The sequence below is a fragment of the Oreochromis niloticus genome, linkage group LG4, assembly GCF_001858045.2.
Source record: "Oreochromis niloticus isolate F11D_XX linkage group LG4, O_niloticus_UMD_NMBU, whole genome shotgun sequence".
In the NCBI taxonomy this organism is placed as follows: Eukaryota; Metazoa; Chordata; class Actinopteri; order Cichliformes; family Cichlidae; genus Oreochromis; species Oreochromis niloticus.
The window spans coordinates 33,369,248-33,389,691 of record NC_031969.2 but is presented as its reverse complement, the minus strand read 5'-3'; the positions used below and the strand labels follow the sequence as shown (position 1 = coordinate 33,389,691).

The 20,444-nt window shown below is 45.8% G+C and overlaps 1 protein-coding gene across 8 annotated transcripts; it reads right to left on the bottom strand.

The window, feature by feature from the left end:
* Positions 1-1,881: 1,881 nt before the first annotated feature.
* LOC102079767 (glutamine-rich protein 2) lies at positions 1,882-19,879 on the bottom strand. Of its 8 annotated transcripts, XM_005469111.3 has the most exons (21): positions 19,249-19,387; positions 17,989-18,190; positions 15,982-16,062; positions 14,991-15,074; positions 14,801-14,863; positions 13,648-14,095; positions 12,963-13,051; positions 12,542-12,852; positions 9,808-9,892; positions 6,830-7,114; positions 6,097-6,219; positions 5,566-5,634; positions 5,014-5,178; positions 4,417-4,535; positions 4,108-4,173; positions 3,901-4,002; positions 3,663-3,827; positions 3,239-3,404; positions 3,015-3,126; positions 2,617-2,727; positions 1,882-2,322 (listed from the first exon to the last, which is right to left on the bottom strand). In XM_005469111.3, exons 3-21 carry the CDS (start codon positions 16,006-16,008, stop codon positions 2,207-2,209), a joined length of 2,706 nt encoding a protein of 901 aa, XP_005469168.1. In that variant the 5' UTR covers positions 16,009-16,062; positions 17,989-18,190; positions 19,249-19,387; the 3' UTR covers positions 1,882-2,206. The 8 variants fall into 8 exon arrangements, with proteins under 8 accessions (XP_005469168.1, XP_005469162.1, XP_005469165.1 ...); XM_005469105.4 differs by lacking the exon at positions 17,989-18,190 and having other exon boundaries at positions 19,249-19,879; XM_005469108.4 differs by lacking the exon at positions 17,989-18,190 and having other exon boundaries at positions 3,239-3,386; positions 19,249-19,879.
* Between the last annotated feature and the right edge of the window lie 565 nt (positions 19,880-20,444).

Sequence of the window (20,444 nt, the reverse complement as noted above, 5' to 3'; positions counted from 1 at the left end):
CTCCATTACACAAACAGGACAGGATTTCAGCAACTTTTTACTGTTGGAGCAGCTCCAGTTTGAGGAGTTTACACTGTCCTCCGTTTGGCTGATGTGAACTTTAAAGGCCTGCTTGGCCACATTTAACCCTGCTGGGCTCTTAGCCAGGCATCAGCCATGACCTTCAAATGATCAGTTATAAAATACATTTTTCCACATTATATCATCATCAAGCAGTTAGACCACAGTGACCACAGTCTGCTCACACTGGTGCTGAAGACAAAATATTCACAGTATATTCTCAGAGGGTTTGGTGAAGAAGAGCCTGGGGAGAAGAGGACTGAATAGATGGTGGAAAGGTGAAGGTGGAGTTGAAACACCTGGAGACAAGGTGGAGTGTTGTGGTGGCAGCAGGAGGGAAAGGGCAGGTTGGTGTGAGACCTGCTCGCTGAGTGTTTTCACATCACATTGTTGTGACGTTATTCTTTTGCGCGCCAAGCCATTCGTGCATTTATGAAATTCCAATGTTGCAAGGACAATATCAATTCTGCTTACCGTTTATTAAAGGGTCAGGGTTAGGGTCCATTGATCGGCGGACAGAGGCGGTTTCTCGCAGCTTAAGTACAGTTTTTTGTTTTACGGCGGTTTTTCCCGAAGTTGCAAAAGTATGATGTCACAACATTCTGATTGGTCACTTGCAATGTTGATCCTGGAACAACATTTAGTATGTTGATCTGGGAACAACACCAACACGACGATATCAGATCGTGCGTCCCTCCAAACACGCCGACCTGACCCAGCTTCCTGAATCACACTGAATGTGCTGACACCTGAACTCAGCTTCTGATGCCACAGCCTCACTCACAGCGTCTTTGATACTACACCTGGATTTAAAGCCCAGTTAGTCACTCGTGTGACTGGTAGTTTAAAAAGAAAGCACGAAAAAGTCAAAGTCAGTCTGCATTAAAAGCTTCTGCATGGAGACTTTAATGGGAAGTCGCCTGTAAAAGCTTGATTTCAGACACGATGATGTCTGTAAAACAATCACTGAGGGGAAAGAAAAATCAGACGATCATAAAGACTTTATGTTTACATTATGTATTTAAAGGTCCTGATCTGTAAACATCTCCACTGCAAACTAAAACAGCTTAGAGTTCCCAGGTTTTCCAGACTGCCTGGAGTCGGACTGAAGCGCAGACCTAACGTGTTGAAAGACAGGAAGCTTCAGGAGTTGTAACCGGACCTCTCCCTCCTGCTTTTGTATTTACTCATCAGCGTGTCCTTCCTGCTCGTGGCCTCGTGTTCCTGTTAACAGGAAGTACTTTTGTTGCTGGTAGTGATGATGTAATTCCCCACATGATGCAACACCTGAGTCCTCGGCTCGCTGACAGATCAACACGACAACAACACAACTCTTCTCTGCCCCACGAGGCTTTGTGACAGAGCTCTGCATGTACGCAGCTTTAAATCAGTGTTTCTGATCGTTCTCACTGCTGCTATAAAAATATATCCTACAACAAAATCTGTGAGTATATCTGTATATATATGTACAAGGTTGTCTGAGGAGCTTGGAAAGAAAAGATTCTGGACTTCTTTAAGTTTCTTGAAGCTTCTTCAGTTCTAAGAGCGACTGGCGGAGAGTCCCATATTTTAAGTCCTATGGGAGTGTCCCCCAAGAGGGTCATGGACCCTCTATTGATCCTCTATCTAATCACACGAGCTAAGGTGTGTAAATGGGTGTGGAGGTGAAAGAAAGGTGAAATAATTCTATAATTCTATACCTCTCCTGACCTTCTTAAAGCTTTTTAAAGACTATTGATTATTTCAGTAATCAATAGTTGATCAGGTGGTTTGATGAAGAGGGAATCCTCTGTTATTTCAAATAAACATACAAAGGCCATCTTCAGACAGACTCTGTGAAGTTTTAATGTGAATCACATCAAAAGGATCCTTTAAGATGAACGTTAAACGTGGCTCATTTATGATAAATAACATCTGTTTGATGTTTAATATCTGATGTTCTAAAAAGTGATTAAATTCACACTAAAGTTTATTATTTGTTAACAACAATATTCAAAGTGAAAAAATAAGTACAGAGCCACATCACAGGGGGTTTCTGGGATGTGTAGTCTGGACGATAAGCAGTAGCAGGTTACCCGAACCTCCGTCTGCACTCACAAACTAAACACAGCACGGAGGCTGACGCTGCCCCCTACAGGTCGAGGGGCTAGTTGCTCGGAGGCTCTGCGGTGCTCTCTGCTGCAGCTGAACCCTGAGCGATGGAGCTCTGAGACGCACAGCCCAGAGCCGAGACGGGCCAATCGCGACCGGAGCAGCTGGATGCTGGAGAGGAAGGAGAGGAGGAGGAGCCAGGTTGGTGTTTGCAGGACATTTAGACATCAGATGAATTTAAAAGAAACGGACACTCAGGCGCTCTGCTGTCGTCACAGAAGGATTCACTCCAGTTTAAACTTTAAAGGTGAAGCAGAAACAACAGACACTCTCAGACCTCCCTAACCCCGGCCACCTCCTCCTGCTCCTCTCAGGGGGGGGAAGAGATCGAGGTGTTCCTCACCTTCTTAGCTTCTTTTGTTTTAACTGGAACTGATGACACCTTTACCTGCGTGAATGACTCACCTGAGCGGCTGCACGGTGCGCTCCTGGGACTGCAGGGCTGATGAAGAGGATTGCCGTGTCCCACCTCCGGAGAGGCAGCAGGCTTGGCTTTGTCCTTACTCTTATACACGCCTGCAGACACAGAGCAGGTGGAACATGTGACCAAAGCGAAGAAGAACAAGCGCTGCAAACCTGGAGTCACCATGACAACCAGGTGTCATCGTTGTGTGTTCAGAGCAGCGCTGTGAGGCTGTTTCTTTGGAAATTTTAACCTGAACTCAGTGCAAACGTCTGCTGGAGTCGAGCTTCATGTGTTTGTTGGGGGTTGTGTCGTGTAGCCTGTGTGTGATTCAGATGTGAGCATATTTCCCCCGGAGTGTGACGCAGCGTTAGTGACGTGTGATGGATTCAGATTTTACCGTCTCTGGTGGGGATCATCGGCAGTTTAGTTTCTGAGTTCCTGCAGGCCGGGACGTTCAGGCGCCCTTTGTAAATGCGCCCGTCCAGTCCAACGATATCCACCTCCTCCGACTGACCAACACACACACACACACACACACACACACACACACACACAATGTGAAACCTCCAACCAATCTTTAAGACCTCGCTGCAGTTTCAGGCTCGTTTTCCTCAGACGTACCTGAATCGTACCATCTGCCTCACCGTGGAGTTTTGTGTGCTGCGGGCCGCCGCGCCGCTGACCGCCCGCAGCGTTGGTGTGATGACTCCCACCGCAGCTCCGCGCCGCAGCCAGGTGACCGTAATCCGTCAGCTCAGATATGCGCTCGCTGCCCGAGGTGTGAGAACAGAGAAATGGAACGGTGATTAACACACAAATCACAGATCTGCTCACTGATCTCTAGTGACATCATCATCACGTACGTAACATTTTCCCATCGTGCTGATTTTCTGCAGCTTCACTTCAGAAACGCTGCAGAGCGGTAACGGCAGCACTGAAGTTCAAACTCAGCGATCGAGTGAACGCATGAAATTACAGTCTTGCTCTTTCCATGTTAACCTTGTAGCGACCGCAGACTTTAAGCTCCGCCCCTGCCCTGACTCACTGCTGGCCTTGCGCTGCGTTCGTGCTGTCGCTGTGCTGCGGCTGTCCCTGCATCTCTACGCTCTCTATCTGCCTGCACGCGGTGGCATGGCTCCTCTGAAGCCGCTCCCTGCTCCTGCACGCGTTAGCTGCCTCGTACCTGCAGCGGTTGGTGCCGGGCTGCTGGCTGAGGCGGTGACAGGGGCTCATCAGAACAGAAGACACTGAGGAGCCTCACCAGGTGTGTGCAGGTAACTCACCTCCGGTAGTGCTGGCGTAACTGCTCCATGGTGTAAACGGTGAACGGCCTGATGGACTTGTGCGAGGGGAACGCAGGAAACGAGGGCAGTGTCACCAGATGCCTTTAACCCTCAAAGAAAAGGTACAAACGCAGGAGAGGGGAGGAGTTCAGAGAGCAGCTCAGAGGTTTGGGTCACGTACTCTGTGACAGGCAGGTTTTCACTCACGGTCCGGGCGTGTGCTTCACGATGGGCCGGTCGCAGGAGAGGCAGTGGAATCTCTCCACGAGCTGCCTGGAAATAAACACGAGGACAAATCTTCAGTGCTTCTCAGCTCTTCACCTGCTGCAGATATTTAAAATGTTCTGAAGACATTTATTAAAAATGCTCCTCCTTCTTTGTTACCTCCATGTCTCCATATCTCTGTTAGCCCCTCCCCCTTTTAACCCCTCCCCTCCCTCTTTCTCTGGATTGGATGACACCTGGAAGCGCCTGTGATAGTGAGCTGTACTGCGTGTGAGGGTGCAGTGTTCTCACTTCCTGAACCCGGCGGCGTCCTCGTACTCCGGCGCCGCCTGAGCCTGCAGCTTCTCGTGGATGCTCCTCCAGCGATCCTCCAGCTGCTTCTTCACAGAGTCCAGCTCGATCCGGTTCAGCTGCAGAGGGACCGGATCAGAACCATGACTCTTTTATTTTAAAATCAATTCTAGAAAACTTCTAGCATTCGTAGTTTCCAGTAAATTATTTCAGTAAATTATTTATTTCCACGTTCTTTTGTTTTTCTTAATAAAAACAACAACAACACCTTGACTTTGAGGTCACTGTTATTCAAACCGAGATCTGAGATCTTTAACAGATGCCCCTGTGGTGTTAATTTGAAAACCCTACATTGCCTCATTCTCGACTCATCGTGTTCACACAGCGAGGCGACGCCCCGGATCAGCCTGTTATGACCGAAGCGTAAAATCTCCGATACTGCAGCGTGTTGTTTTACCTTCTGTCACAGCTGTAGCAGACATCGTCACGGTTTAAAGACAACATATGTTTTTAAATTTAAACCCATTGCCGTTCCCTCTGAGCTCTGATCTCAGATCAGTTTGAGTTTGCAGGCGTGACTCGATGTTGCTCTCCTACCTTACACTCCATCTCGGTGGAGAGCTTGCCCATGAGTTTGTGCCAGTCCTGCTCCTGACTCGTCACCTTGTTCAGCAGCTCGTGGAACATCCCGCTCAGCTGCTCCGTCACCGAGTCGAACTGCAGCCGGCTCACTTTCCCTTCCAGGGCCGATTTGTCGGCTTTCTGCAGGCACAGAGGGAGAATTGGGAGGTCATCAGCAAGAAGGCGGAGGCCAGCAGGTGTCCTGAAACAGTCGCCTCACACACGTCTGCATTAATCTGCATGTTTGGGAGAGGGAGCTGCTTAGAGCAGGAGGCTCCTGATAGGTGATTGGTCCAAACATGGCCTCCATCTGCAGATTCGACTTTTGGCCTCGACTCAGGGCGAGTCCGGCAGGTGGGCTGAGACATCTGGAAACACCTGGCTCATAGAACACCGGCTGTCAGCTTCAAAAAAGCCGAACCCGGCCTGCAGAACTTACCGAGGAACAGATCACACCCAAACATCTGAAACTAAAGCAGGTGAGCCTGACTCCTCCCACAGGTGGGAGGTTAAAACGAGCCAACTCACGATTTCACTCTCGACCATCTGCTTGTCGGCCTTGTTCACTTCCAGCTCCTCCGTCGTCTTGTAGAGCTCCTGCAGAGACGAGAGTCCGTCAGCAGCGTCTCCTCAGCTGTTCAATTCAACTTTTACATTTTTAGAAGAATTACAACAAAGACAAAAACTGTTTGGATAAAAGCAGTTTCAGGAGCTCCTCCCTCCCTGCAGTTTGAATCTTTAATGACTGTTTCAAGAACTCGTTTGACTTTTTCTCGTTGCTGCTTCGTTTTAATGAGCGGCACGAACAGCCTCACGTGTCGCGCACGTCGCAGCACATCCCACCTCTGCGGTTTGTTCTGGTTGAGACGTTTGAGTGGAGCAGTAAGTAACACCGCGGTCTCAGACTGGTTTATTTTTGGTGCATTTACACCTTAAATTAAAAGTAAAAAGTGTCATCACAGTTCATACTAACATGCTGGTTTTTGTCCTGTTGTGTGATTCTGTGGTAGCTGAGACTCAATGACACGTGACGACGAACAAACGCGCTGCGTGTTTTACCTCAATGTGTCTTTGCTTGCGTCTGCTGTCTTCGTGCAGCGATCTCATCGTCTCATTTAGCTTCTTACAGTCGGCCTGAAGCTGCAGCATCGCCTGCTGCACGCCGTTCACCAGCTCCATGTTCTGACACACACACACACACACACACACACACACACACACACACACACACACACACACACACACACACAGAAGGAATCAGAGATCTTCCTGCAGACAGCTTAACCCCGGTGTATTCTGTGTATATGGGAGCAGTGACGTTTAGTTTCCAGACAAGGTGCCAGGACTCTGATCTCCCCTTTAACATCATCTCCTGGAGCACCTCTGGACCACTTCCACCACTGCTGCTATTTTTAGATCACTTCCTGGCAGTCCATCCAGACCTCGTACCGTGCACGCTCTGCGGTTTCATCAAAAATCTTAAACTCTGAGGACTTTTGCTGCGTCTGCAACAATCTGCAGTTTAGGGCAATTCAGGCAAGGACTGCGTCGCTCAGTGTTGAGCGTCACGAATCTGTCCACCAGGAAGAGACAGCTAGAACTTCCTGTGGTGTCCGAGGAAGAACATCATGTTTTTTAGCCACCTGCAGTACTCGCTAGGTTAGACTGTGAGTTATGGAGAGATCTAAAAACAGCAGCCAAGGTAAGAGCAGCTTGGACATGACCTTAAAAGGTAAAAATCTAAGTCAGGTGTCCTCAGCACGTGCAGCTCTGAAATGTTCCCTATCTTCACCCTGCTCTGGCTTGCCTCTTGGTCCTGCAGCGGCCCTTCTCTAGCTCCGCCCTGCTGCTGGATCAGTCTGTTCACCGCGTCCTGCAGCTGCTCGTACCGCTCGAACAGAAGGCCGAGCTTCTCCCCAGTGTTTGCTGTTCTGGCATTCAGAGCTGACCACTCTTCGCTCTGACTGACTCCTGGACCGCCACTCTCCGCCTGCACGGCCTCATCGCAGAGCCTGGTGGACAGCTGAGACGTGAAGGACAAGATCGTGTCCTCCAGCGTTCCCCGCAGGTCGTCCAGCTGAGGTTGAAGGGCAAAGAACTGAGATTAGACTGATGCATGTCGCCTGAAACACTGGAGCGTCTTTGACTGTAAGCTTTGTTTTGTCCATGTCTTGGAGTCTGTTTCCTCTGCTCGTGCTTTGTCTGGAGTTTTTTCAGACTCACAAGGTCATTTGAGATAATTTTTACAGTGTGGAAATCTACATGATGCATCCTTTATGACATTCAGGAAACAGACGCCACCTACAGGTAAACACATGATGCCGGGGTGAAAAACCAAAAACCTGGAGAGTGCAGGTCACAGGACTGACTGCATGAATTATTTGATTGGTAAGTGGACTGGTTCTCATCTAGCACTTTTCTACTCTATCTGAGCACTCAAACCACTTTACACAACTTGTACATTCTAGGGTTGGGCAAATATATCGACTATTGATAGGCTGAGCCCATCGTCGATCGTTTTTACAAGAGCGATTTATTTATTTGCCCATGACTAAGTTTGCTAATAATGATGGAGCTAATAGAAGCAGTCAACAGAAAACAATAATAATAAAGCTGTTTTAACAGCACCCTCTTTCATGTGCGAGCAGATGCCCCCTCCTCAGAATGCGCCCAAACGCTTGTTGATGGAGCTGCAGAAGCTGCTGACAGCCGCATACTCAGCCGGATGGTGGACACGTGCATGCTCATGCAAGTTAGTCGTGTTTGACTACTTTGCTCGCACTATACGTCTGCACAAGCGCCACACCGCTTTGGTTACATCCTCAGGTTTACCTACACTTAAAAATATGAAATTGGGTGGTTGTTACATTTACAAAATTCAAACTTGTAATGTAAACAAAATAATTTCATGTTACTCTGGTGAACGTAATTAAATCATGTAGGATCTGCATGAAATTCAGCAACTTAATTTATTCTTGTTCAGATGACATGATACAATCTAATAAGAGTGGTTGGTTGCCTGGACACTGGGGTTAGAAGAGACAGACAACCATACACACACTAAGTTTATGCCTTCACTATTTATTGTGGTTTACCCTGTATAGGACAAAAACGTACAGAAAATTCTATATCAAGCCTTGTAATCCTAGCTTCCCAGTTTTTTTGAAGTCTAGACCGACGGCTCGGTGGCACAGTGGTTAGCACTGTTACCTTGCAGCAAGAAGAGCTTGGGTTCAAATCTGCAATCTGGCCAAGTTTGCAGTGGGTTCTCTCTGGGTACTCTGGTTTCCTGCCACAGCTAAACGTTATGCAGTAATTAGGGTTAGGTTAATTAATGTTTCTGTGAACATGAGTGCAAATGGTTGCCTGTCTCTCTGTGATAGACTGGTGACCTTTCCAGTACTCTCACCCTCACTCTCACATCTGGGATAGGCCCCAGACTCCCTGAAACCTTGGTAAAAAATAAGAGGATGGATTGAGTGGAAGTTATTATAAATCCATTAACATTTTGTGTTAACCATACTCTAGACTCCAAAAAAAAACAACAACTTTTTAAATGAACTTAAAATAATCATGGAAAGGATTTCCACATTAATAAATGGCTTTCCATTACGATTAAACATTTTTGTCGCACTAACGTAATTTGCATGGGTTGGATCAACTCAATTAAATTAAGTTGGACAAAACTGTAGTAAAACAGTTGATTCATCATTAATTAATCAAGTTAGTCCAACTCAAGTACATTAAGTTGGAATAACAGAATTGCATAATGCTAAAATAAAGCAATTTAATTACGTGGAAATTCTTTCCATGATTTTTTTTATGTTCATTCAAAGAGTTATTTTTTTGAGTGTATTTCATCTGGTTTACAGCCAAAGAAATCCCAAATTGGCGCCTTTATATTTTTTTAGTGGTGTCAGCGTTAACGCGCCGTCATCACGACTAACGCGATTAACAATTAACCCGTCTGGAGCACAGAGTGAGTCAAAATCCCTGAAATGTCTCTGTCAATGCATTTTGGCAGTTTGTCCAAATTTTGTTCATTCTGCGCTCCAGATGGGTTGGGTTAAAAAGCCGCGTTAACACTAACAGCAGTTTTTTTTTGTTTTGTTTTGTTTTTTTCGGGGAACTAGTTTGTCCACGTTTGGACTTCTTCTGTGTTTGTGCATCCGTGAATATATCGCCCATCGGCGATCGTTGGACTGACGATTGCCGGTTGGGAAATGTTTACATATCGCCCAACCCTAGTACATTCACCCATTCGCACCAGCACTTTCTTCCTACGCTGTTTCTAAGTGCTTCCTAACTAACATTGAGACACATTCATACTCTGATGGATGCATCAGAGAGCAACATGGGGTAAGTGTCTTGCGCAAGTACATTTGGCAGGAAGACTGAAGCACTGGTATTGAACCACCAACCTTACAGTTAATAGGTGACCTGCTCTACCACCTGAGCTACAGCCAACCCCCCAAAAACAATGTGCTCCTGGGAACTGAACGAGTCATGGATCAAACGAGCTAAATACGTGAATAGATTTGTTACACCGAACACTAAAGTGACGTGGCTCCTTGACCAAAACTAACAATTTTTCTGATATTTTTAAATTGTTTTTTCCGAATGTGCCTATTTTCCATGTTTCAAATGTAAAATATAAAATGCCAAGCATAACAAAATTCCTAAATTATGACTACACATGTGCTGCTGTTCCATTCCCTCCCTGTAGGTGGCGCCAGTTTGTCCCCTGAGCTTCAGCACTTCCTGCCTGACCTCATGTTGTAGCTGCTGGTCCTCACACTGAGTCTGCTTCACCCGCAGCTGCCTAATGTCCTCCTCCAGCCTCTGCACACGTTTCCTGGACACGAGGGCGCCATGGGTAAGATGGCGCCGCCATTGCGTGCAATACAGTGGCTTGCAAAAGTATTCGGCCCCCTTGAACTTTTCCACATTTTGTCACATTACAGCCACAAACATAAATCAATGTTATTGGAATTCCAGGTGAAAGACCAACACAAAGTGGTGTACATGTGAGAAGTGGAAGGAAAATCATACATGATTCCAAACATTTTTTACAAATAAATAACTGCAAAGTGGGGTGTGCGTAATTATTCAGCCCCCTGAGTCAATACTTTGTAGAACCACCTTTTGCTGCAATTACAGCTGCCAGTCTTTTAGGGTATGTCTCTACCAGCTTTGCACATCTACAGACTGAAATCCTTGCCCATTCTTCTTTGCAAAACAGCTCCACAACTGCCCTGTGACGGCCTCAGAGGTTGTCTAAGAGAATATTGGGAGCAACAACACCATGAAGTCCAAAGAACACACCAGACAGGTCAGGGATAAAGTTATTGAGAAATTTAAAGCAGGCTTAGGCTACAAAAAGATTTCCCAAGCCTTGAACATCCCACGGAGCACTGTTCAAGCCATCATTCAGAAATGGAAGGAGGATGGCACAACTGTAAACCTACCAAGACAAGGCCGTCCACCTAAACTCACAGGCCGAACAAGCAGAGCGCTGATCAGAAATGCAGCCAAGAGGCCCATGGTGACTCTGTACGAGCTGCAGAGATCTACAGCTCAGGTGGGGGAATCTGTCCATAGGACAACTATTAGTCGTGCACTGCACAAAGTTGCCCTTTATGGAAGAGTGGCAAGAAGAAAGCCATTGTTAACAGAAAACCATAAGAAGTCCTGTTTGCAGTTTGCCACAAGCCATGTGGGGGACACAGCAAACATGTGGAAGAAGGTGCTCTGGTCAGATGAGACCAACATGCAAAACGCTATGTGTGGCGGAAAACTAACACTGCACATCACTCTGAACACACCATCCCCACTGTCACATATGGTGGTGGCAGCATCATGCTCTGGGGGTGCTTCTCTTCAGCAGGGACAGGGAAGCTGGTCAGAGTTGATGGGAAGATGGATGGAGCCAAATACAGGGCAATCTTGGAAGAAAACCTCTTAGAGTCTGCAAAAGACTTGAGACTGGGGCGGAGGGTCACCTTCCAGCAGGACAACGACCCTAAACATAAAGCCAGGGCAACAATGGAACGGTTTAAAACAAAACATATCCATGTGTTAGAATGGCCCAGTCAAAGTCCAGATCTAAATCCAATCGAGAATCTGTGGCAAGATCTGAAAACTGCTGTTCACAAACGCTGTCCATCTAATCTGACTGAGCTGGAGCTGTTTTGCAAAGAAGAATGGGCAAGGATTTCAGTCTGTAGATGTGCAAAGCTGGTAGAGACATACCCTAAAAGACTGGCAGCTGTAATTGCAGCAAAAGGTGGTTCTACAAAGTATTGACTCAGGGGGCTGAATAATTATGCACACCCCACTTTGCAGTTATTTATTTGTAAAAAATGTTTGGAATCATGTATGATTTTCGTTCCACTTCTCACGTGTACACCACTTTGTGTTGGTCTTTCATCTGGAATTCCAATAACATTGATTCATGTTTGTGGCTGTAATGTGACAAAATGTGGAAAAGTTCAAGGGGGCCGAATACTTTTGCAAGCCACTGTAGGTCGGCAGCCTTAACATGAAATTTCCCCTTGTGGGATTAATAAAGGTTTATCTATCAATCAATCATGAAAGCACAACGACTAAAGTGACCCTGGTGTTCGTCTCTTTCCACAAGGAAGAATAAAACTCCTGACAAGTTTCTAAAGACTAAAAGGAGCCCTGATTCAGCACGTTTAGCGATTTTCTCTCTGCAAGTTGAATCATTCTCTTCCAGTCAGTTCAAAAAATGATGTCAGAAGAAAAAGTGGCTAGAAATGCACACAATGAAGCTACAAACTGCATCGCCCACTAGTGTTTCGTCTGTGACAGAAAATGACAGATCATATTTATCTTGTCTTTGAAATGGGCGTTAGCAGAAGATGCTTCATCGTAAAATAACAGTTTTAGGTCTAGTTTCTGTCAGGCGCCATCGTCGTTGTCACCACAACACCCCCCTCGTTTACTCTTCAGGTGTGCCACACTTGTTGTAAAAAAAAATCAGTTTTATTTATAAAGCTCCAAATCCCAACAACAGTCGCCTCGAGGCGCTGCAGGAGCGCTGGTTCAGGAGCTTTTGGGTGATGAACTCGGCGAGCATGCACTCGGTCTTAAAGGACAATGACATTTAACAACTTCAGCTGTGACGGATGAAATAACTGCTGGTGATGCGAAGTGGGCGGGGCCAGAGTTAAATACACACAGATCCTCTCGCCTCCATAGCTGCGACTGCCTTCGTGTTGCAGAGGCAGTTTGAGTAACGTCCTCAGTTACATCACGTTTATGCTTCTCTCACTGCCCTCAGCTTCAAGCCAAGACTTCAAAATTTTTGAAATTTTTTTCTCCTAAAATTGCCATTTTTTCTCTAAACAGTTAAAGCGAGCTTTAAATAGCCAAGCTGGTGTTACTACAGGAAGCTGTATATGTATATTCATGGTCAGGGGTCCTTTTAAAACTTGTGTCGGGTGATGTAAAACTGACTCTCCCTCCTGTGTGTCTTTACCTGAGGTAGGATATTTGCTCTCTGAGCTCTCGGTAACCTTCGCTGTCTGAACCCACTCTTCTGCAAGCCTCTGACTCCACATTTTCTGAAGCTTCTGACTCCACCCTCTCCAAAGCTTTCTTTTGCTCCAGCCTCTCTGAAACTGCCTTTGACTTCACCCTCTCTGAAGCTTCTGACTCCGCCCTCTCTGACACTTCTGACTCCGCCCTCTCTGCAGCCTCTTGTAACTCCGCCCTCTCTGTAGTTACCTCAGAGGTGCTTTCTTTGTGTGGGCTCATCAGGCTCATGAGCATTTCCTCCAAGTCGTCCAGCTTCAGACGGACAAATTTAACCATCAGAGCAGACAGACAGGACGTGACAAGGCGGAGTTTGTGCTGATGTTTGGGGAAGAGAGGGTTGGTTTTGGTTGGTTCTTACTCACCTTTCCCCTGTCACTCATCAGGCGGTCTATCAAAGCTCTCTGCTCGTTTAGCTGATCCATCAGGTTATTGAACGCGTCTCCACGGGAACCTAAATGTTCAACATAACATCAGCATCGCAGTCCGGGAGCATAAATCAGACTACAGATGCTCTAAAAGTGCTGAAATTCTCATTAATTCCATGAAGTTTGAGCTGTGATATGTACAAATAACAATTAAAGGATTAATTACAGTAATTATCTATAAAGTTTATTCAAACTTTCACCACTGGGGGACAATGTTTTACCAGGAGGAGTGTTACATTTTCGGGATGTGTGTGATCTTTATATCCTCTCCCTCAAGAAGTGATCTCACTGACTTACCAGGTTAAAGAAAGACTGCACCACCTTGTGGTACAATTTGGCATTACACATAAGTGTTGCCACACAACACCAGATGTTTCGGGGACAAACTCACAGCAGCTGTTTCTTCACATTGTGCTGATAGCTTTAGCTCATTTTGGGAGGCTAAGACATTTTTAAACAAAATAATTTGTAAAAACATTTAAGAAAGATAAACTAAAATAAAAGCTTGGTGCAGCTCTAATATATTCTTCATGCTATGACTTCAGATCTCACACTGTGATCTGAACACTTTAAATGAGAGCTGTGTTCATGAAAGACTTTCTAACAGTTTGTATGGCGTCACCTTTGATGGCGATGAGCTCTCTGAGCTCAGCCAGCTGACTCTGGTCCGCCTTTCTTTTCTCTAACGCCGCCACACGAGCTTCCACCTGGACGAGCCTCTCCTGCAGCTGGCTCACGCTCCTCAGGGCCTCCACTGCCTCTGGGGATGGTGTGGAGCTGTTGGAATCTGAAGCTAGAGGTTTACCAGCAGAGCCTGCTTTAACACCAGTCTGTGGAGGCGGCCCTGACTGGACTGAAGCACGCTCAGCGGTGTCCAGCACTTCTTGAAGTTTTGAAATCTCCTCAGATTTATTTGGAGAACTTGGAGCTGCTGGTCCAACGGTGACCTTGTCGGGGTGGGAGGAGGGAGGTGTGCTGCTTTGAGGAGGTTCAGTGAGGTCACTGCAGGAAGGCGAGGAGGTTTGTTTGGCTGCCACGAGCTGATTATCGACCCCTGAATCTCCAGGCTCCTGTGAGGAAGTCAGAAACAAACACTGTGAAACTGCAGCCAAATATCAACACTGTACTCCAATGCATACCGCTGGTCAGGAACACAGCAGTGAAGGGCAGCCAATCAAAATCAAGTTGGTTTAGTGGGGGAGGAGCTAAAAGAGCTTGTTTCAGGAGAAACTCTGGAGCTGCACCAAAGCTCGGGGTGAGATAAAGAAGGATTATTATGAACCTTTCAATCATACAAAGCTGCTTGTGCAGAGGCCAAGCATAAAAACATGGGGCTGGGAGTGAGCAGCAGAGGTTCTTTAATTATAAACAGGCAGGTGAAGATCAAATTAACCCCAAAAAGGAGACACGTGTGATGTGGATGGTTCAAATAAAAACATTCAGCAGAGCTGGAATTTTCATTTTTTTCTCTTTGATGCCAAAGAAATCCAATTCCCATGAACATCTGCCCCAACTTTATCTAAATTTGATTAAATAACCTTCTTTAAAAGCAGAATTTCATGTCACATCCGCCTGTTTGGCTTGTTGTCTCTTGTTTCTTGGTAAATATTCACCTGCTGAGGCCTCAGCTCGCCTCTGCACACAGACATGGCTGCGTTCCTCCAATCGCTCGACACTAAAATAACTTTAGGACTCTAAACATCTGGCTGTAAGCTCGTCTGTTTCAGCTGAGCTGCAGGCCTCTGATGAAACACAAGTTTCTGTTTCTTTCTCACCTTCTGGAATTTTTCTGTCTTGCCCTCTCTGTCGCCGGGCAGAACTGCGTCCCTCAGAGACTTCTGTCACAGCAATGAAATCAGGAGGATTCAACATGTCCTCATTAGACTGTCAGAATTAAATTATTACACAGAAGCCAGTAGCCAACAGTTTAAACGGTGGCGTGTCACATCCTCCCCTCAGACAAACCCTCACCACAGTTTCCTCCAGAGTGTCCACACGGTGGCAGCAGCTCTCCATCCGAGCGGCTGTCCCCGACACGTCACCGACCATCTGAACGCAGAACAGAGAGACAGATCAGAACATCCCACAAATCCACATCCAGCATCAGCTGAGCTCCATCTCTGAGCGGCGAGGCCTGAGGGGAAAAAGACACTGGAAATACACGGCGTGGCTCAGAATCAGCGTGTTTCCCTGCAGAGCCACTAAAAGTCAAACATACACGAAATATTTGCTATGACGAGCTCTTTTTTTCAGCCAAACATTGACTGAGACTTTTGGACAGCAGAGAAACTTTCCATGGTTCAGATTCATAAATCTATCCAGGCAGACCAGATCTTTTTTTTTGACAGTTTCTATTTATTATTTTATTTCTAGTTGCAGGTTTCTATTCTATTTTTTGTTTATGGAGCTTTATTATTTTGCATATTTCATTGTTTCTGTTAAACTGGGCTCCTTTGTTGTGTGTCATGTTTTACCACATTAAAATGTTTTGTTTATTTGAGTGATGCTGTTATAAGATGTTTCTAATATTACTTCTGTAGTAAATAAAGTATATCTAAATAAGGATAAAGTATAAATAAACTATATCAGGCTCTTTGAGTTTTCTGACTGACTGTTTGATTTCTGATTATTCAAAGTAGAAACTCTTCCATAAAACTTGGATCAGAGTTTCATAGAAAAAGTTTGAAAAATTAAATATCATTAAAAATGTTTAAAAGAATTTGGCCCGATCTCACTCCAGATGGTCCTGCAGGCTAAAGAGGAGAGGGACCATGTGGTTTGTGATCAGCAGCGTCCGTACGTGGAGCTTCACCAGAGCAGGTGGGGATCGGTGCAGGTGACAGAATTTGTCCCAATGTTTGTGATTTATTTATTTTTTGCTCTAATTAACTGTAATTATTTTCAAACTTTGATGGGTCGTGGTGTTTGTGGCGTGTTTCGCTGTGCGCAGCCCGACCTCGTGTTGCTGCCGGAGCTCCTCCATCTGCTCCTTCAGACGCTCGTTCTGCTCGTTCAGGTCCAGGATCAGCCTCGTCGACTGCAGACACAGCACACAGCTTCGAATCAGTACGCCGCACATTTTCATTACAAAAAAACTGCTTCTCATCCTGTAGGTGTGTGAAAAGTGACACCAGGTGGTTTTCTGCTCACCGATTGGCAGAGGAGTTGTAACAGGAAGTCAAATATGTGGGTGGGGGCGTGTCTTTTCTGGCCTCATGTGTGTTTTACTCATCTGGGAGATTTTTAAAGCTGGTGATGCAGGTTTTTCTTTCTTAGCTCGTATCTCGTCCTGTGAATTGTGCTGATGTATGGATTACATATAGATTATAGATTATGGATTATATGGATGAAAAATGGCGCTGTCACAGCAGTGGTTGCTGACGCCTGGGTTAGTGGTACGAGATGTTTGACTCATTTTCTGTGGATGTCCATGTGTGGCAGTGACGTACATTTATAAAATAACTGCTGTAGTACAATAATTGTCCAAATATGAGATAAATAAATAATCAGAATGGGGAAGCAGATGTGCTCTGTTGTTGTTATTTTTTTAATTTAATTTCGTGGATGTAGCGTGAAGTGCGTTGGGTTGATAATTGGCTCTTTGACCCGCGGGTCATTTACACTTCCTGTGGGGGTGGCGTGAGGTTTGTTGGCAGAGCAAACAGACGCATTTCTATCTGTCCTTTCACGCCGAAGCAAAGGAAATTCCTGAGCTGCGTGCGAGCTGCTGTTTAACTTGTGTCAAATGTGGCGAGTGATGCATGGCGACCCCCCACGGCTCGGGCCTCAGTGACTCAGAGCTGGTTAATGAGTGCAGCCTCACCTTGTGTCCGGGGTCATCAGGACGGTTCAAACACTTTAAAACAAATTACATTCCCATACAGCTAATCCGGATTCTTCATTACACTTTGGGAAAACTCTCCTATTGTTTGGTTCGTTTTCAGTACCAAAACTACCTGCTTAGCTTTACGACGCTCATAGTTTGGTATAAAACACAGACTCTGATTCGCTGCTTTCTGGAATGACTTTTGAAGCATTTTTAATGCAAATATGTGATTAATAACAAGGCTGCAGTCCAACAAGTCTGAGCTCCAGTTTGGGTGAAATTCGAGGATTTTAACTGGATGTTACTGAGCACTAATCAACAGGTACCCAAGTTAGTGTGATGCTCCTGTGCAGTCTCCCACGCTGCTCGCTCTGGTACAAATATGGCAATAATGAGACCAAACCCAACAGGTCACAGTAGCTTTGTGCATCATTTATCTACAGTCTGTGTTATGGCTGCCTGGTGACGGCCTTTAACTCAGCACAACCAAAATGTTCACAAAGCAAAAACTCAATCAGTGAATGGAGAATATTATAATATCATCATTAGATAAAGTCCTATTCTTAGAAAGAATCACTCATATATCCAAAATATTCAGAACTGCTTCTCTAAATAACGAGAACCTGCTGATGTCTCTCAAACTGACTGAGGAAAAAGACTTGCCAACATGGCGGAACAGTTCTGTGAAGGCTCTGTGCCCCATCTGTGTTCTGGTTACACTTCGGCCTCATTCAGATCAGTCAATCATTAACTATAAACCCCCCCCAACCCAACCCTGACCCCGGTGCACCAACAGCTATGTTCAGACAAACAGTGGTCTGATTAATGGGCGATGCCTGCCATCCGGCCTTTCACATGGAGAACACACTAAGGTCATGCAGCAGGATGAAGAGGGCACGCCAGCAGAAACAGCAGCTGACCCGGGCCGAGCCCACAAAGGACATGAATGATTCAGCCGCACCTCCGTGCACCTGCTCGCTGTCCCGCTCTTCACCTGAGAGCTATTCATCCCCTGACAACCAGAGGCATCTCTGCAGGGGACTAATTACCCCCTATCACACAGAGAGGAGAGTGGGAGGAGGAGGAGGAGGGGGGGAAGGGAAAGACAACAAAGTGTGGACCACAAACATCTCCGACCTTTAACGTCCTCCACGCTGCTCAACGTTTTTAAGATCAAAGTGTTGCTGATGATGTTGTTTGTGCTCATCTGCCGGCGGCAGCTCTGCAGAAACCTGAACGGCGACACTCCGGGGTCATTTGAGATGTCGGGGTGGCGCCCATCTCCCATTGTGCTCTGCTCTGTCATCAGCGGCTTAGTAATATGCTGAAATGTTCACCACTGCACGCCAGACATGGAAGAAGAGAAGAAGAAGTCGCTGGCCCACGCTCAGAGGAAGCATCATATAGTTATATACAGTGTGTGGTTTTTACTGACGCTTTATAGTTTCTTTATTCTCACTTTGTGCAGGAAAACAATACATATTCACTAAAAACAAATAAATCTAGTCTTTTAGCTCGTCTCCAAACCATCTCTGAACATTACTGCAACACAGCAAACAAACATCACCCACCCTGGTATCAGGCAACAGCGTCGGCACTGATGTTCAAAAAACAAGGATTTCTTTCTTTTTAAGAGGCAAAAAAGGCCTCAAAACCACCAAAACCTTCAGGCGCACGCACGTTTACAGGTGTCAGCACGGTTAAAGCAGCCCAGAGCGCGAAATCTGATGATTGTTTAATACATGGTACCAACAGGTGGACCCCAACTGTAGTGTGGTGTCACCACATCATACTCTTTGTTATTCACTGTCACATGTCCATGCTGCAGATGTCAATAAAGTTGTGTTCTCAGCACTACCAGAAAAGGAGCATAAACTGAGGGACTGTTGTTTTTTTTAAGCAGACAGTAACTTTAAACAATTCAACAAATACAGGACAGTGACTGCAGGTTATGGATGTTACACTGGTGCCCAGCACACTGGGAACCATGGTTACTGCTGGGTGACCATTGGTTGTGAGGTCACTGAGGTCAACCTCAGTAATTTGATTTATTGGAAACTGGCACCAAACCTTTCTTTTACTTTGAAAAGACTCTGTGTTCAGGTGGTTGGGATGACTCATGAGGAATGATAACTGGTTGGTTTAAGAGTGAATCAGAGCCACTGAGTGGGTTACTTTCCTTTCCTGCTCAGTTAATTTCAGGTGAAGGAATATTTCTGTCTTATTATTTTATTTTGTTTATGAACGCAGTGTCATCAGAGCACAAAGTTTCTCCATTTAAAAGTAAACTTAATTTATATTTAGTCTTACACTGATTATATATCATCATACAGATTCTGATGTATTTCTCAGTGATCATAGGTGGTTTGTCTTTAAGGTGGTCTTTGAGTACTTCACCTTAGAGAGGCCGTCCTCACATGTCTGGATGCGGGAAAGGAGGTTCAGCTGGTCGGAGACCGGGCCCGGGCATAAGGGAGTGGCTGCCCGCGTCTGGAAGTCAGTGTCCGGCTGAACCTCCACCTGAACCTCCTGCTCCTCCCGCACCGTGCCGGGTTGAACCTCCTCCTCTGCCGCCGTCAGATCAGGGCTCCCATAACCCGGAGAGGAGTCCCTCCACCGGGTCTTCACCTCCCGGAGATTCAGCTGCTTCAGCATGGCGAAGAGCAGCGAGTGGAGGGCGCCGAAGTTCACGGAAGACTTCTGGGGGGTCCCGATGGATAGGTTCAGCAGGTCGTACAGACTCACCTCTTCCGACATGTTTGACAGACCGTTAAACCGTTACCGTGAAGCTAACGTTAGCTCAAACTTCACCCTTACCCAAGACCTGGTCTTTATAATAAAACCATAGTAGAAAAAGTAAAAGCTAACTAAAACCAATTACAATTGTCAGTGGTCTTTCCCTAGAGTCGGGTTTCCAGTGTTTCACTCAGACATCCCACCAGTGGCGGTAATCTCGGGTTTGTGCTGGAATCTAGTAACGTTCAACAGAAAACAGCAGCCCCACTTAACAAGCTAGCCATATTTGCCGGATGCACAAACGCTGACCTTTCAAAATAAAGTTTGAATGCAAAATAAAACCCGTATTGTGGAAACAAAAATCTTAATCATGCTAATAATGACCGATTTTATATTATAAATATGCAGATTAGCACCACGTCTTTGGGCTCTGTTGTGAATTTTGCCAGCAATATTTACGAGTAGTACTTTTATTGTTAAGACGGTAACCGGATGTGGTATTAACCGTTTACTCTTACTTGACGTCGCGTCGCGCGACAGTCCCACGTTGGAAAGCTCGTAGCGTTGATGGTTGCCAGGCAACAAGCGGCACTAAGGCTGTATTGAGGAAAAGCGGATTTCTGAGAGCTCTCTAATGGAAATGAAAGCACGTCTGGGACTATTATAGGATGAGTTTATTTTATTAAATCGTTTTTAGTTTACACGTCACTTCTATTTTCTGTTTCCAGCTTTACTTCACTTCCACCGAGAAGCTGATTGAGTTTTTGGTTTGTCTAAAATGAGTTTTAATCACTTGAATCAGGTTTTCGTATTCTTTTAAGTGACATGGGTAGGATTTGTCAGGGGAACTATTTAAT

Excerpts from the sequence above, each read along its gene's own strand:
- LOC102079767 (XM_005469105.4), bottom strand. The coding sequence starts at position 19,608 with ATGTCGGAAGAGGTGAGTCTGTACGACCTGCTGAACCTATCCATCGGG. Across the intron at positions 3,405-3,662 it reads AACGCAGCGCAAGGCCAGCA|TTCTCACACCTCGGGCAGCG; the intron begins GTGAGTCAGGGC and ends TCCATTTCTCTG. Across the intron at positions 2,728-3,014 it reads GATGATCCCCACCAGAGACG|GCGTGTATAAGAGTAAGGAC; the intron begins GTAAAATCTGAA and ends CTGTGTCTGCAG.